This window comes from Mandrillus leucophaeus, unplaced genomic scaffold (genome assembly GCF_000951045.1).
Source record: "Mandrillus leucophaeus isolate KB7577 unplaced genomic scaffold, Mleu.le_1.0 Scaffold21, whole genome shotgun sequence".
Taxonomy (NCBI): Eukaryota; Metazoa; Chordata; class Mammalia; order Primates; family Cercopithecidae; genus Mandrillus; species Mandrillus leucophaeus.
The window spans coordinates 1,685,188-1,702,917 of NW_012102143.1; the positions used below are offsets into that span (position 1 = coordinate 1,685,188).

At 50.3% G+C, this 17,730-nt stretch overlaps 1 protein-coding gene across 2 annotated transcripts in view; it reads left to right on the plus strand.

The window, feature by feature from the left end:
* INPP5D (inositol polyphosphate-5-phosphatase, 145kDa) overlaps positions 1–17,730 on the plus strand; it is a 159,163-nt gene that overhangs the window by 123,683 nt on the left and 17,750 nt on the right. For both annotated transcript variants that reach the window (XM_011980249.1, XM_011980248.1), the window contains exons 18-23: positions 499–580; positions 5,657–5,746; positions 7,657–7,770; positions 9,090–9,172; positions 13,045–13,132; positions 17,043–17,192. In XM_011980249.1, the coding sequence (XP_011835639.1) occupies positions 499–580; positions 5,657–5,746; positions 7,657–7,770; positions 9,090–9,172; positions 13,045–13,132; positions 17,043–17,192 (607 nt within the window). The remainder of the gene's footprint in view (positions 1–498; positions 581–5,656; positions 5,747–7,656; positions 7,771–9,089; positions 9,173–13,044; positions 13,133–17,042; positions 17,193–17,730) is intronic.

Sequence of the window (17,730 nt, forward strand, 5' to 3'; positions counted from 1 at the left end):
GGCGCCTGTAGCCCCAGCTACTCGGGAGGCTGAGGCAGGAGAATGGCATAAACCCGGGAGGCAGAGCTTGCAGTGAGCTGAGATCACGCCACTGCACTTCAGCCTGGGCAACAGAGCGAGACTCCGTCTCAAAAAAAAAAAAAAAGAAAGAAAGAAAGAAAAAAAGAAAATACAGGTCGGGGTTCCTCTGAATCAGAAAGAAAGAGAAGGTGAAGATACAAGGGGTACTGAAGTAGTCAGGAGGATGGGTGAGGGAACACAGGAGGTGAATTATCTTATTCTAAAGAAGAAGGCCAGGATATCTGAAAGTGTGGAGCGTGGCAGTGGAATCTGGACTTGAGCCATGTGAAAATAGTTTAGAGCCACCTACGGGGAAATTCTATAAAAAGCCAACAGCCGATTAATTTGAGGATTACAGAGGCCACCAGTTAGTCTTTTCTTCTACTGATTGAAACATAATAAGAGGCATTTTACAAAGCCTGTGACTTTGATTTGCAGATGAAGTACAACTTGCCTTCCTGGTGCGACCGAGTCCTCTGGAAGTCTTATCCCCTGGTGCACGTGGTGTGTCAGTCTTATGGTGAGTCCAAACATTGGGGAAAGCAGACCACGATCAGAGAGGGCAGTTTAGGGCAGTTGCTGGGAGGTGCAACTGCCCTAAAATCTAAGGGCTTCAATCTGTTGATGTGTCAAAGGGAGGAATTCACTGTAACCCTAATCAGGCAACCTGGAAATGTTGATGCTTCCCCGCCTGTCTTGGGCTGTCACCTAATCAATATCCTCTGCTTTGGGAGACGTTTGAGTTATGGAGCACTTTTTTTCTTTTTTAGATAGAGTCTCATTCTATCACCCAGGCTGGAGTACAATGGCGTGATCTCATCTGACCACAACCTCCGCCTCCTGGGTTCAAGCGATTCTCGTGCCTCAGCCTCCCCAAGCAGCTGGGATTACAGGCTCCCACCACCATGCCTGGCTAATTTTTGTATTTTTAGTAGATACAGATTTTGCCATGTTGGCCAGGCTGGTTGCGAACTCCTGACCTCAGGTGATCAGCCCGCCTCAACCTCCCAAAGTGCTGAGATTACAGGCGTGAGCCACTGCGGCCGACCTGGAGCACTTTTTTAAAAATTCAATTTTATTTCTTTTGAAAAGAACGTATTAAGTTTGAACCATATGAAAGTGTTTTTGTAGGTCAGAAATAGTCAGTTATTGGAAATTCATATGGCACAAGTATATACATATATATATTTGGGGAAGTTTAACAATAAATTGAGTTAAATTGATTTTTAAAAGGCATAATATGTAATATTAAAATAAATAATTATGAAATAAATTATAAAAACAATTAAGAAATAACTGTTAGCCAGGCACTGTGCCACGCACCTATAGCCTCAGCTACTCAAGAGGCTGAGGTGGGAGGATCGCTTGAGCCCAGTAGTTCAAAACCAGCTTGGGCAACATAGACCCTACCTCTGAAAAAAATGAAAGAAAAAAATGACTGTTAACTCTTGACCCTCAAAGGTGCACTGAAGGAGTTCTTAATTGCCTGAATGCTTATTCTGAAAAGCTACTGATTAGTTCCTATTACTTACAAAGCGAGACCTTAGAAATCCACAGAACAGAGTTGCTTTGAACACTTCACTGACTGAGAATTGTGGTATTATTTTTATTTATTTATTGAGCTGGAGTCTCTCTCAGTCGCCCAGGCCAGAGTGCAGTGGCTAAATCTCGGCTCCCTGCAACCTTTGCCTCCTGGGTTCAAGTGATTCTCCTGCCTCAGACTCCCAAGTAGCCGGGATATCAGGCACGCAGCATCATGCCTGGCTAATTTTTGTATCTTTAGTAGAGATGGGGTTACATCGTGTTGGTCAGGCTGGTCTCAAACTCCTGACTTCAAGTGATCCACCCGCCTCAGCCTCCCCAGGTGCTGGGATTACAGGACTGAGCCACTGCACCAGGCCCAGTGGTATTATTTTTAAAACACTGCAAATTCTCAATGTCCCTAAAGGAGGGCCACCCTGGTCCTTGGAGCGAGGAGAGGGGCGGGGAAATCCTGCTGCTGCCCAGTGGCCACCTTCGTGGCTCCCACCTTCTCTGGGGACTGGCAAATTTGGTCTCACAAATTTAACTCTGGTCCTATACGTTGAACTGACTTCCATTCCTGGGCATGTCTCCTCCTGCTGCCCAGAAGAGCCCAGAGCAGCTACCCTGAAATAGTTTAACACATGCTCCCTGCATTCCTTGCTGAAAGAATGAGCTCTGTCTCCCAGAAGTGACGTCACTAGACGAACTTCACACAACACCTTTAGATGTGTGGGAAGGCAACCTGCCCTCACAGTGACGGCCGGGGCATTGTTCCAGCTTCCAAAGCTCAAAGTGACCGAGTCCTACCCTCTGCCTGCAGCCTCCTCACTTGTGCATTCCCTCCCCCGCACCCCTCAGACTCTCCAGGCCTGTCACTCCTTCCCAGCCACACGCAGGGTCACCCCTGTCAATACTGTCCTTCCCACATCCTGCAGCTCCGCGCGTCCTGCCAATTCTTATCTCAACCATCTGCCTGCTTCAGCCAGCCTCTGCCGAGTCAGGAGATAGTGGAGACTTGTAGAATTACCACTTACTGTTTTGCACCTAAACTTGGCATTCAAAACTGCTCGACAGTGGAGGCTTTAGAGAAAGAGGGAGATCAGTCCGGAAGTGGCAATGAGGAGCGGGAAGGACACCCTTTGTCCCCACCTCTGGGCCCGGAATATGAGGGCTGGGGAGCAAAACAAGCCTCACCAGAGAGGCAGCAGTGTCTTCCGGGGGAGGGCCGGGTTCGGGGGGTGATGGGAAGATTAAAGATACAGGGAATTTTGCTAATGATATTTCATGGAGTGCCAGAGGGCTCAGTGGAAATGTTTAATGAGTTGGGGTTGAGGGAAGGCAAGAAGTTGGAAAAGAAAAGTGAGTGGATGTTCAGAGCTCAGTAAACGGGGGTGACCTGGGAGCCTTAGTCTTCTCATGGCAATTAATGTAGCCAGGGGTTACATTACATTACAATGTAATTACAATGTAATCAGCTGTCTACTGCTTATCAAACTTCTGACAAAGGAGGAGGAAGAGGCAGAATAGGTCACTTGCCTTCCAAGATGGCAGGACTTACTCCAAAGATACAGTAGTTAAAAACAGTGTAACATTAACCAGGGATGGAAAAATTAAAGATAAGAACAAGAGAGACCCATGCATATATAGACCACAAACTGTCCTAAAACTCACTGACTTAAAGCAAACAATTATTTGCTTGCGAGTGTCTGGGCTAGGCTGAATTTGGACTGCTCACCTCTGCTCTAGTTGGTGTCATCTGGGCACACTCAGGGAGGAGCCCATCAGATCTGGGGTGGGCTGGCTGTCAGCAGGCATAGGGGTGATACTCATCATCCAGCAGGCCAGTGCAGGCTGCTTTGCTTCCTGGTCTCAGGGTTCCCAGCTGCAAGTCTCACCAATGGAAATTCTTCTTAAGGCTTCGTTGGCCTCAGGTTTACTAAGGTCCCATTGGCCAAAGAAAGTCACATGGCCAAGCCCAGACTCATGGTGGAAGGGGACCACAGAGAGTGTGGTTACTGGGAGGAGGACTGGTTTTTTGAGGGTCACCCATCTTACGGTCCACCTCCGAGCTTAAGTGCACACTGTAGTGCCATTGCTATTACATTCAGTACATATCTGAAATATTCTGAGAATACTTAAAAAAAAATCTTGCTTGTCAACCCATTAAATTCTCCCTGGAACACCCCTCCTCCACTACCACTGCAAACCTGTACTCCAGTGCTCAGCCTGACTCCCCACCTCCATCCCTCCATCCTCCTGCCTCACATAGCACTGGACCTCACTAATTTCTTCCCGCTCATGTCCAGTTTTTTGTTTTTGTTTTGTTTTGTTTTTTTGAGACACTCTTGTTCTGTCTTCCAGGCTGGAGAGCAGTGGCACCATCTTGGCTCACTGCAATGTCAGCCTCCCAGGTTCAAGTGATTCTCCGCCTCAGCCTCCCAAGTAGCTGGGATTACAGGTGTGCGCCACCACGCCAGGCTAATTTTTGTATTTTTAGTAGAGACAGTGTTTTGCCATGTTGGCCAGGCTGGTCTTGAGCACCTGGCCTCAAGTGATCCACCCACCTCAGCCTCCCAAAGTGCTGGGATTACAGGCGTGAGCCACCACGCTCTGCCTCGTGTCCAGATTTTAGGCTGATGTCCTCGCATCTTCCTCCCTCCTCTCTCAGAGAAGGGGTAGCCTCCTCTTTCTTTCCTGCCTAGCCTTTGCCCCTAGACCCTTGACTCCATCTTTTCCTCCTCTACTACCAACCAGTGCCCCCACTCCCCTCCTTCTCTCCTGTCCCTTTCTCTGTTCTGTCTTGTAGTTTCCATGTGTTTCTCTGGTGATCCTTAGTAAGTGAGCTTTTTTCTTTTCATGTTTATTAGCCATTTATATTTTTTGGTGAATTTTCTGTCCATATCCTTTGGTTGGTTGAGCGGTGGAGTGTTTATCTTTTTCTTGCTGATTTGTAAATGCTTTCTAGAAAAGGGTACCAAGTCTGTTTTATCACCTTCTTGGTCTCCTTTGCTGGCAGTTTTTCCTTTGCCCGCCCATTCACGTTTGGCGTGCCTTGAAATTCTGTCCTCATCTCTTCTCATCTTTCATGTGAAAGCCCAAACACACTAATGTCTTCCGCTTCCACTTAATCCCAAGACTCCACATCCAAAGACATATCTCCAGCCTTGAGTGCCCACTTCCTGCCAGGCATCTCCAACAGGCTATCTTGAAAGAACTGTCTTTCTAGAACTGTCCTCTTTCTCTTGCCCCCTCCCAAAGTGCTCTGTTGCCTCCCTTCTCACCCCAGTGCCAAGCTCCTTAACAGAGTTTTCTACACTTGGCATCATCCGCTCTCTCCTGGTTCTACAAGGCATCGTGGGATGGAGAAGGTGTCCCGTCTCTCCCACTGATAAGCTGAGTGGCCTTCAGTCCCCTTCCCACCCCGTGTTTGGGGCTCCTCATCAATAAAATAAAGTGAGCCAGGCGCGGTGGCTCGTGTCTGTAATCCCAGCACTTGGGAGGCTGAGGCGGGTGGATCACCTGAGGTCAGGAGTTCAAGACCAGCCTGGCCGACATGTCGAAACCTCATCTCTACAAAAAACACAAAGATTGGCTGGGCGTGATGGCACACACCTGTAATCCCAGCTACTCGGGTGGCTGAGGCATGAGAATTGCTTGAGCCTGGGAGGTGGAGGTTGCAGTGAGCCGAGATCGTGCCACTGCACTCCAGCCTGGGCAACAGAGCGAGACTCTGTCTCAAAAATAAATAAATAAATAAATAAATAAATAAATAAGTAACATGATTAGACCAGAAAAATCTCCATGGTTCACACTCCCTAATCAATTCAAAAAGTCATAGGTCTTTAGGAACAACGAGCACAGGCTTCTTTTATCCATGGAGGAGGCAGTGTCCACACTGTCTTCCACTGAACCCTTTAAGCATTTCTGTGGAAGGACAACAGGACAGCAGGTGTAAAACCTTCGCACTTCTGGAGGACTCCATAACTAAAGTTTCTGCTTTAGGGTTGCCATCCTTGGCCTGACCAGAAGGGCTTCTCCTTCCCTGCTGAAAAATGCCTTCCCTCCCCTGCAGGCAGTACCAGCGACATCATGACCAGTGACCACAGCCCTGTCTTTGCCACATTTGAGGCAGGAGTCACTTCCCAGTTTGTCTCCAAGAACGGTAAGCAAAGGACGGTGTCTGTTTCTCTGTTTTCCTCAATGACAAGGAGTGTTGGGAGCTTGTCTTCGGGTAACAGTCAGCGGTCTGCATTAGAGGAAGGCTCATTTTCCCAGTCAAGTCCACAGTATCAGTCAGTTTCTTCATGTCCCAGCCACAGCACAATTTCAGTCCAGAGAATTTACTTGCCCTGCTTGGCAAATATGTCAGCCTTTTGAGCCTCAGTCTTAGTCTGAAAACATGGGTAAATCAGTGTTTATCAAGGTGTGGCCTGAAGACACTGAAGACAATTCTCGGGGTGGGGTGGGAGGAGGGGGCAGGGGACATGAATAAGCATTTGTTAGTAATGCCTTTATTTTAACATGTTTTAAATTTATGTCTTCTGTTTAAGGCAAGCACCATTGTTTTTCCATTTAGTGTTGTGATATACCTTATTCAGCTACACTTAATTTTAAAAAGTGAGTCTATTTAGAGAAAATATTAAGTAAAGAGTAGTACAGGTGCGTGGTAGGCAGAGATGGTAAAAATCGTTAAGATGGCATGCAGATGACTGAGTTTTGGGAAACACCACAGTAAATACTATTTAGATTTGCAGGTAATTTTTCAAATAATCCAGCCCAGGCCTGGTTGCCAGGCTACCCTCGTCCCAGCTGGGCCAAGTGTTCTCTGTAATGTGTCCATCCAGCCCTTGGCCTAAGTGACCAGGGAGCCATGTTGTCTCTGCCCAGTCACTGCTTCCATGGTCAGCCCAGTGGTCACCGGGCTCCTTTAGGAAGACTGAACATAGGGGACCCAAATATAAGGAAAGACCATCTTGCTCTGTGTCCTTCATGCCCTGGGGGACACACATGAGGCCGGAGCACCGTCTTCCTGGGATGCTTTTCTCCATCCTATTGTATCTAACATCCATGGCCCCGGAAATGTGACCTCCCTTCTCCACCCAAGCCTTGACCCACCATCGTGTTTCCTTCCTAAGTCTGGCCACTGTGCCTTTCTAGAGTCTTCCTAGTCCTTAGGCTGGACCTCTTCCCCGACTTCCACCCATCTCTCCTTTCTCTGAGCTCCTGCAGCCCTGAAGGGGTTGCCCTTGCCATCTCCTCCTCTATTCCGGGGTAGGGCATCCTCAGTGTCGGGCTGGGCTTCCCTCCACGGGGGCTCAGTACCCAGGAGATGCTCGAAAACACTGATCACAGGAATTGAGCATTGACAGGGCATCTACCTAAGCAGAGCCTGGACTGGGCACTGTGGGGTTTGGAAAGAGAAAGGAAAGAAGGAAGGAAGGATGTGAGGGATGCAGGAAGGAAAGATTTGTTCATGGTCTCAGAACAAGTCTCTGTTCTGTGGCTCAAAATGTATATGAAAGGACAGAACACTTGTTTAAAAGCAGCTTAAATATGCTTGCAAAAGCATCATCTAAATTAATACAGTTGCAGGCAAGTTAACTCTGTACAAATGAGCTTACGGAGCCCAGAGTAAGGAGCGGGGATCACTGGGCCTGAGGGAGAAAGAGCTGCTAGCCCTCATCATCTGAACTCAGCAACAGCATTGATTTGGGTATTGAGCAACCCAGCCATTCTACAAAGTCTTTTTGCCGGAACTAGCTGGGAGCCTGAAATAGTGGGGGTATTGCCTGAGGTCACACAGCTTTAATGACAGAGCTGAAATGAGGTGCGGACTCCTGGGACTCTGCGTCTTTGCCCCGCTCTCTGCCCTGGCCAGCTTATGATACATCAGAGAGGTTGAGGATGCTCGGGTGGGTGCTGGATTTCGCTGTAGCTTTAGTTCTCCTCCCAGTAAACTCCCTCCTTCCTGGGACCCTGAGAAGGAGCTCAGTACGTGGCATGAGAACTAATTGGAAATGCTCCATCTCCAGGCACATTGTGGAACTGAGTCCCCGTTCTCCCCTGTTCCAGGTCCTGGGACTGTCGACAGCCAAGGACAGATTGAGTTTCTCAGGTGCTACGCCACATTGAAGACCAAGTCCCAGACCAAATTCTACCTGGAGTTCCACTCGAGCTGCTTGGAGAGTAAGTGGCTGCTGAGCTACCTTCTGGGCGGAGCTGGCCGGAGCCTTCTTATAAACGTCTTTCGTACTTGGCACTTTGCCCCATTTCTCCTCTCCCTGGAAAAGACTCACAAAGCGGATCAGAGAATTGGGGCTGCAGGTGGATGGCTCAAGGGGACACTCAGTTACTGCCAAGGGTCCCCCTGTGGCCTGTGCAGCCCTAGGGGCAGGGGATGGCCATGAATGTACTGACCTCTCAGTCCCTTGTAGGTGGCAGGCGGGATCCAATCCCTGCCCCTGAGGGTGGACTGTGACGCGCTCAAGGTTCCCTGCAAGCTGCGGCTCTGACTCAGCCAGAGAGTGTTGGGCCCAGGTCCAGACCTCAGAGAGCCAGTGCGAGGGCCTGAGCCGTCGCTGCCTGTTGTCGCCCTGGCCCCTCTTGCTCTTTGGAGATCGTGGCGTCTTTCTCAGGGGGTCTGCAGCGTCCAAAAGCAAGCAGGAGATGGACAGGCTCCCCTGAGCCAGCGGCATTTAGCACAAACTGTGTTTAGGAAACACCCTTTCCAGGTGACATTTCTAGGCATGTTGTCTAAAGCTGTTTCACGGCCAGGGAAGAGCTGCGTGTATCCAGCCCTCTTCACTGAGATGGTCTGCATAGTGGTCGGGGGAGGAATAGGGGACGTCAACTCCACAAAAGGGCATTTTGTGAGGGCCTGGTTGGGATGCTTCCAGCAATCAGGAAGAAGCGTGTGCTGCCAGTTCTGCCCCTCTGGTCCCTTCCTCCTTCTCCAACTCAGCTGGGCCCGGGCCTGGTGCTACAGCGGCCTTTGCCACTGAGTCCCCAAGCCCCAGTTCACCCAGCAGGGTCAAGGCGGTTCGAAAAATGATGAAGATTTTTGTGCGGGTGGTTTTAATAAACTATCAAGACACTTGCATACATTTCTATGGAAACAGCATATTAGGAAGCTTAAATTAGAATTTCAAAAGGCTGCTATCTTGAGTGGCGTGGGACGAGCTGTCAAGTTTCCTAATCTTTTTGCCTGTGATGTGATGATTTCTTTGTTGCCTGGTTTGTTGCAAAGAGGAACTGAAAAGGAGGGGGAATCTCTTTGATTTTCCTAAAAATAATTAGACCATGTTGGCAAATGACCAGTCCCTGAACAAAAACAGAATCCCCGGCAGGCCTGACTCCTAAATGATGCTGAGGCCCCGAGATTTAAAAAAAAAAAAAAAAAAAGGCGAGAGCACATCTTCCTCGGTCTGGGTGGGGTGACCCAGGGAGTCTTTTCTGTCTGGTTCTTGCTCTGTTTTCTGAAAACCAGCCTTCTTGTCCTCCAACAGGTTTCGTCAAGAGTCAGGAAGGAGAAAATGAAGAAGGAAGTGAGGGGGAGCTGGTGGTGAAGTTTGGTGAGACCCTTCCAAAGGTAATTCTAGAGCAAGGCATTCCCCAAAGGAAGATTTGCATTTGCTAGGCCAGGAGCACCAGCCCGCGGCAGAGCTATGGCCAGGCCTGACCAGAGGGAGCAGAAATCTCATAGACTGAATGCAGAAAGAGGCCCCCTCTAGGAGCAAGCTCTCGCTCGCGGTGGTTCATGACACGCCTTGCAGCAGTCGGTATGTGGCCTCATTATTCCTAAATGGTTTCAGTTCCCCTAAAGGATCACAGAAGGGATCTAGAGGTCAGCTCATCTAACCACATGATTTTGCAAAGAAGGAAAATCAGGTGCAGGGCCAAGCGCTGTTTGTTCATGGCCTCATGGCTGCGGTAACACACCTAGGATGCAACCCCAAGACCCCAATCCCTGCTTTGATGCTTGATTTCCTATTCAGTGCTGGTTCATAGAATTGAGTTCAGAGAGGTATAGAGAGGGGTCCATTGGCTGCTAATCGTACACCTGTGAACACACGAAGTACTTGACATGTCTGTGACCCTGCAAGAGCAGAGGGTGGAATTGAAAACACTCAACCAAACCTTAGTGGGAACACAGTCTTCTTTGCTATAGAAAAAATGGTTTTCTGGCGGGGTGTGGCTCACACATGTAATCCCAGCACTTGGGAAGCCAAGGCGGGGGAATTGCTTGAGCCCAGAAGTTCAAGACCAGCCTGGGAAACACAATGACACCCCATCTCTACAAAAAAAAAAATCATTTTTTCTTTTTTTTTTTTGAGACAGAATCTTGCTCTGTAGCCCAGGCTGGAGTGCAGTGACATGATCTTGGCTCACTGCAACCTCGACCACCCAGGTTCAAGCGATTTTCCTGCCTCACCCTCCTGAGTAGCTTGGACTACAGGTGTGCACCACCACACCCAGCTAATGTTTGTATTTTTAGTAGAAATGGGGTTTCCCCATGTTGGCCACGCTGGTTTCAAACTTCTGACCTCAAGTGATCCACTGGTCTCGGCCTCCCAAAGTGCAGGGATTAGAGGTATGAGCCACTGCACCCAGCCTAAAATTTTTTTTTTTTTTTAACTAGCCAGACATGATGGCGCATGCCTGTAGTCCTAGCTGCTGTGGAGGCTGAGGCGGGAGGATAACCTGAGCCTAGGAGATCCAGGCTGCACTAAGCTATGATCATGCCAGTGTACTCCAGCCTGGGTGATGCAGTGAGACCCTGTCTCTATTTTTTTTTTTAATGCTTTTCTACTGAATCTGCTTTTGTAGTGCTAAATTGACAGTGGAGGTGTCGGGTGTCATCGAGTACAAGCTTATTAGGAGCTTAGTGGTTGTTCATGCTGGGTGGGAAGTGAGTTTCTTTTTCATGCCGCGAGGGAGGGGTGGAATGGAGAGGAGTCCCAGGCCAGGCAGATCCATCACAGGAGGTGGGGCATCTTGGGGGGTCCCCTCAGACGTTCCCTCGGAGGTGACACTGGAGGTGAATTTTAAAGGACAGGTGGAGGGACCCATTCTCTCCTGAGACTGGGGTAGGATGTAGGCAGGTTTCAGGGGGCTGGACCCACACTGGCATTAACCTTTGATTGGAACCAACTCTCAGGCCATGTAAAAAAGCCACATCATCTGAGGAGCAGCCGCTGACCTGAACTCCAGATTCCCCCCACTGCAGCACAATTCCAAATTACTCAGAGGCCGCGGCCAGCTCACGTGGCTCTGACTGGGGTCTCCCACTGAGGCCCCAGAAGAGCTGTCAGAAGGCCCTGTTCTGGGGCTGTCTTCAGGCCCCTTAGTCATGGGGGCTCTGGGCTCCAAGGAGACATTTCTGCCTCACCCGGCCCAAGCCCCTCCTCCTGCTCTTCCTCCCTGGCTGCTTCCAGGCAGGGCCTGAACAGTAGTTTCCTCCTTTGGTGAAGCTGGAAAAGAGAGCAGCACCCCATTCCCCAACACGTTCACCCCCCTGTCCAGCTCAGGGACCCCCTAGGGCACCCTGTCTTCCTCCACTCCCCACATCCTCACAGCCACCAAGTCCTGCTGTTCCTCTTGCCTCTGTCCCCCTGCCCCCTCCCAGGGGGTCCACCCTTCCTGTCTCCTGCCTCTTGCTGAGGCATCCTGAACGCTGATGGATCTTTCTGGAATGCCTATCTGATCCTGGCGTCCCCCTCTTTATCCAGTCGACTCCCTGTTGCCCAGTGGGCTAAGCAGCCTCATCTGCTGTTCCCACAGGACTGCAGGAGCCTTCACTGTATCCTGCTCCCTGAACCCCCGTCCCACCCCTGTTGCCTGGCAGCCTCCTCTGTTCACCCTGTAAATCTCTGCCATGGCCCCCTAGATAGTCCTCCTCCCTGCCATCCCCTGCCAGGGTGGTGGTGTCCCACAGAGACATTTGTTGTTCAGATGTCTGTCACCCCACTCCCACTGCATCCCAGGGAGGACCCGGTCTTCCTCCTGCATCCGAGGCCCCCAGCTCTGGCCCTGGGTCTAACTTAGAGCCAGGCATCACCTCGTGCCAGGAGCCAAGTGATGATTGGTGCAGCCGTGGAACCCTGGAGTGCCCAGAGCTCCACTGCAATTTCCAATCATCTGTTCTGGAACTTTTTTTTTTTTGAGACTGAGTCTCGCTCTGTTGCCCAGGCTGGAGTACAGTGGTGCCAAATCGGCTCACTGCAACCTCCGCCTCCCAGGTTCAAGTGGTTCTCCTGCCTCGGCCTCCCAAGTAGCTGAGATTACAGGTACACACCACCACGCCTCGCTAATTTTTGTATCTTTTAGTAGAGACAGGGTTTCACCATGTTGGCCAGGCTGGTCTTGAACTCCTGACCTCAAGTGATCTGCCCACCTCAGCCTCCCAAAGTGCCATGATTATAGGCATGAGCCACTGTGCTCGGCCTGGAACTTTCTGAATGGAGATGTAGTAAGTCTGCCCTGTTGGCCAACATGGTGCCCAGAGCCCTGTACCAGAGCTTTTTGGTGTCTGGAAAGGAAGGGAGGGAATCCCTAGAACAAAGTATCACCTTTTTATTTGGCCCTTCTGTATGGGAGTCATCGTGAGGAACAGCCCCACATCTGAAAAAGTCATAAATCTGAAAAGTCATAACTTGTAGCAGATGAGGAGCTAGTGTGCGTGTGATGCTCCTCCCTGCGCTCGCCCGGACACAGCCCCCACTGGTGAGGTCCGAGGCTCCCCCAGCATTGTGCAAAGCCTGCTAGCAGCACCCCCCGCCACCGGGCAGACCAGCAGGGCCTCTGGGGGAGCTGGCAGTCCCCGGTTCTGGAAACGTGCTCACAGATGGAATGTGGGAGTCTGTGTCTGTCATTCGCTGAGCCACACCCCTAACAATCTGTAGGACATTCCAGGCCCAGCTGGGGGCTCTGCCATGATGGACACAGAGCTGTGTCCTCCCCAGATAGGCGCAAGCCAGATAGGGGCAGGGCTGGGATGCAGCCACAGTCCTGGAGGGGCCAAGGAGAAGGTGTGTGCTCTGTGCGGGGAGCCTGGCGCAGGGTGGAGTGCAGGGGTCATTCCAGACCTGGTGCCTGGCCCCACTTCTCCGTCAGCCTGCCTCCTCCTCCATGACCCTGGCCTAGGAATGGAAAGGAACGCGGGCAATGGATGGGGCCCATTTGGGGTCAGGCCTTCTTGCTGGGACCTGGGAGCCAGCTCAGTTTAGGAGGCCTGGGGTGCAGTGTGGAGGTAAGGGGGACAGGGAAGGAAGCTAACCCCCACCTTGCTGGACAGGGTGTATGTGAAAGCTATACCCCACCTGCTCTGTTGGGTATGGACAGCAGAGATTTGGATCTGATTACTAAGAACACCTTTCGTCATCCTTATCCACCTGTACACCCACCTGTCCCCTCACCTGTCCCTTGCCCATCAACTCCAGTCCTGTGCCCTTCTCTCTGCAGCTGAAGCCCATTATCTCTGACCCTGAGTACCTGCTAGACCAGCACATCCTCATCAGCATCAAGTCCTCTGACAGCGACGAATCCTATGGTAAGGGTCTGTGGACAGGTGCCACACCTGCCAGTGAGCTGGCGGCCTCTGACATAGCATCACCTTCAGGGACAACCCACCTGGCACTTCCGGTCATAGGCTCCTGCCTCTCCTTTCCCCATCCCAGGGCTGCTGGTGGGACTGTCATCACTAAGTCATCCTTCCCTCCTGACTAGGCTTCTGGGCAGGACAGCCAGCAGTGGCAACCCCTTCCATGTATTGACTTCCCTATGCGTGAGATCTGTGCCAGGCACTTTCCAGTATTATGTGATGCAATCTTGACAAGACCTTACTGTTCTCCAACAAGTAAACAGAGGCTCAGAAAGATCAAGTGATTTGTCCAAGTCACACAGGTAGTGGTGGCTGTGCCCTCATTTGAACCCAGGTCTGCCTGCCCTTCTCTGCTTCTCATGTGTCCTGAGTCAGCCTCCTCAGCTCACAGATCTGGAGCCGCAGACCCCCCTCTGCTGACCCAGTCTCTAAAACACCTGCTCAGGCACAAAGGGGCTGCTGCTTCTGCCCCCGAGTGGCCACCCTCTGCCTGAAGACCCCCTCCCCCCAGCCAGAGCAATTTGGGCTGAGGTGTGGTTCAGGGTCCCCTGAGTGGCACTTGGGGTGCTGGAAACACCAGCCCAGGGCTCTCTGGTCTTCTGCTCGGCAATGCCCAGTGCCCAGACCAGACAGGCTGTGGAGGCCTGTGGCCAGAGAGACACCAGGGGCTTTTGTACCATCTCTGCCTGTTTGTGGCTCCAGCCCAAAGTCAGGATCACCCTTGCTAGACCACATGTGTGGCTAGGCATGGGGTGAGAGAGGCAGAGAGAGCCTGGAGGGGACAGAGAGGCTGGAGGCAGGAGCCAGACCAAGCCTCTCTTTACAAGCCAAGCTAAGAGCAAATACCTTATCCTGGGGGCAGTAGGGAGCCAATGAAGATTCAAGCAAGGAAGTGACAGGATCAGATTCACATCTTGGAAATCTGCATCTGCAGTGATCAAGATGACAGATGAGTGAGCCAGAATAGAAGTAGTGACGGTAAAAAGGGACAGAAGAGGATAACATTGAGGGGAATGGAGTAGAAAACTGGGCTTGGGATTGGGGAAAGGATCTGTGTTAGTCTGTTCTCATGTTGTCGTCATACCTAAGACGGGTAATTTATAAGGACAGAGATGTAATTGACTCACAGTTCTGCAGGGCTGGGGAGGCCTCGGGAAACTTACAACCATGGCAGAAGGGGAAGTAAACACATCCTTCTTCACATGATGGCAGGAAGGAGAAGTGGGTGCCCATTGGTGGGCGAAGCTCCTTGTAAAACCATCAGATCTCTTGAGAACTCACTCACCATCACTATCACGATCACTATCAATCACTATCACTATTGAGCAAAGGATGGGGAAACCACCCCATGATTCAATTATCTCCACCTGGTCCCTCCCACGACACATGGGGATTATGGGAACCACAATTCAAGAAGAGATTTAGGTGGGGACACAGCCAAACCATATCAGGGCTGCATGAATGATGCTTCCACTTCCTGCACTGGGTTAGGTGTAGTGCCGCGGATAAGGGAGACCAAGGCACAGCCACAGCGTACGAGGAAGACCAGAATGCTGTGGTGTTGGGGACACCATCAGAAGAGTTGGGTCAAGAAGAGGGTGTGGTTACAATAGCAAATGTGGCCAAGGGGCCCAACACAAAGACCGAGCATCACTGAGATGAAGTGACTCAGCCCATCAGCAGACTTGGTGAGCACAGTGTCCATGGAAGGGCCAGGGTGACATCAGACCTTGGCACTTAGGAGTTAACAGGGCATGAGGAGGCAGAGGAGAATGCGCCTGGGTCAAGGGAGCACATTTGTCCACGTGCTTATTTGTTTGAAATGGAAGAGCTTTGAATGCTGCTTGGTGGAAGTCACTAAAGAGGAAGAGGCTGCAGACACAAAGGAAAGCCCTGTGCATAGTCGCCCACTGTGCAGGCTCTGCCAACACCTGGGTGTGGGCACTGTGGCTCCCCTCTTTGGGGAGGTGAGGAAAGGAGGCTGGGAGACCTGAAGTTCATGCAGCTACTGAGTAGCTTGTCAGAGGTAACAACAGGATCTTGGGCCTGAGCCCAGGCAGCTCTTCCCCGTTCCCAGTGCAGTGCTGGCAAAGAGGGTCCCGGAGCTGGAGGAGGGGTGGGCAGAGCCTGAGGAGTGTAATGGCCCTGATGGGGTACCCTCGTCATAGATGCAAGAGCATCTGAGTGGCTGTTGAAATGTTTGAAGCTTTGATGGCAGGAAACAGGCAGTACACAAAACACATGCTTCATTTTCTCATTCAAATCCTGTATTTCTGTGACACAGCAAGACCCTGTCTTTAAAAATAAAATCCTGTAATCCTCCTTTGTTTCTTCCGCTTCACATTCATACTCACAAACAGCCTATCATCATAGGAAAAGGAGAAAAAGCAACAGTCTCATTCCAGTAATCATTTTTATTTTGGTTTCACATTTCCAGCCTTATGCATAGGCACACCTGGATTTTCATACTTACCATCACAGAAACATTATTTTATACTCTGCTTCCCTCACTTGGTATTAGATTAAATACATTTTCCATGTTTCTCCTGCCCCATCTTTGTGACTGTTCCTTTTGATGGCTGCGTTATGTTCCATGGACTTACTGCATCCTCATTTTAAAAGTATTCCTCATTTTAAAAGTACTATTATTGAGTTTCTGTCAGTTGTTTTTGTTGGTGCTATCAGTAATGCTGAGATGAATCTCTTTGTGGACATTTTTTATTATTCTTCAGCTACATTTTTTATTCTTTTGAGTAATCTCTTTAGGACAGGTTCCCATGTTTGCTGGGCCAGAGGTGTCAGTGTTTGTGCTTCTTGGCACTTGACACCAAACTGATTGCTGTAAAGGCTGTCTCAGCCGACCTCACCATGGACAGGCTTCCCCAGATCCTTGCTGGCATTGGGTGGTTTCATTTTTTGTTTTTGGAGGCCAGAGTGCAGTGGCACGATCTTGGCTCACTGCAACCTCCGCTTCCCAGATTCAAGAGATTCTCCTGCCTCAGCATCCCAAGTAGCTGGGACTACAAGCAAGCACCACCACCCCTGGCTAATTTTTGTAATTTTTCATAGAGATAGGGATTCACCATGTTGGCCAGATTGGTCTTGAACTCCTGACCTCAAGTGATCAGCCCGCCTCAGCCTCCCAAAGTGCTGGGATTACAGGCGTGAGCCACTGTGCCCGGTGCATTGGGTGTTATTTTTCTCCCTTCCTATCTACGCCAACTTCATGTCTGTGAAAGAGCAACTTAGTGATTCCTTAGTTTGCATTTTTGATGGCTAGGAAAGTGGAACTATTTTCCATTTATTAAAATTAGTCGGCTGCAGTTCTTTTCGTGTGAAATGTCTGTCTGTATTATCTGTCCATGTACGTGCTGGGGATTTGATTTTGAGGAGTTCCTTGTGGAATTCAGACGGAGTACCCTCTTGCCTGGGGAGCTGGCTGCAGATACTCTTCTCAATCTGTTTTCTTTTTATTTTAGATTTTTCCTCTGTGCAAGTTTTAAACTTGCACATTCTCTTGCCGCCAATGTTGTTCTGTCATGTCTTATACTGCATCAGATCTTGGGAAGTTTTCATTCCCTACAGCAATCAGATGAGTGTTTAATCCTGTCTTTCTGCTACATTTTCTACAATATAATTTTTTTACATCAACTAATCCACCTTTTGTTCTAAGACTTGAGACATTTGCCCCCAAAGTACTGCGGTGCTGTTCTGACGTATTTATTAAATAACCCTTCCCTGGGCCATAGTTTCAAAGGACCGTCTTTGGATGACAGAGCCAACTCTCCGGCCAAGAGTTTGGTGTTTCCGCCATGAAAAGGCTGGATCTTCACCCAGCTGTCTCCCGCTTTCCCCGCAGGCGAGGGCTGCATTGCCCTTCGGTTAGAGGCCACAGAAACGCAGCTGCCCATCTACACGCCTCTCACCCACCATGGGGAGTTGACAGGCCATTTCCAGGGGGAGATCAAGCTGCAGACCTCTCAGGGCAAGACAAGGGAGAAGCTCTATGGTAAGCAGCAAGCCCCTCCCCAGCGCCCTCTTCAGCCCACCACTTAGGGACAGGAACGTGCTTTCTCTCAGCAAAGCTATCGAATATTCTCTCTGCTGCGGCCTCAGAGCAGAAATCCAGCGCTGGAGAAGATCTCAGACAATCTGACCCAGCCCTCACTCGACTCAAAAATTTCCCAACAGAACCCACACCCAGCACCCCCAGATCGCCCTCCCCGACCCTGCGGAGTGTTCACAGCCCCGAACCTCACCTATCAGCCCTTAGGCCTTGTCATTCCCCCATTAGCATCTCCGCTAAAAGAAGGACCCAGGGTACCAAGCGAACCTACCTCTTGTTAAATGGCTCCTTCCAGGCTGTCCGGGGAAGACCAAAGCTACAGCTGCAGTTGAGATTTACAATTTCTTGGGCGACCTCTGCTTGTCCACATGGCCATGTGGTGCCCACTTACATATACAAACAGACCCTTGTACGTGCCTAAACCCCGCCCTCATGGTGCCCACCCAGGTTTCTGTACCTTCCAAACCGCTTTTTTTTTTTT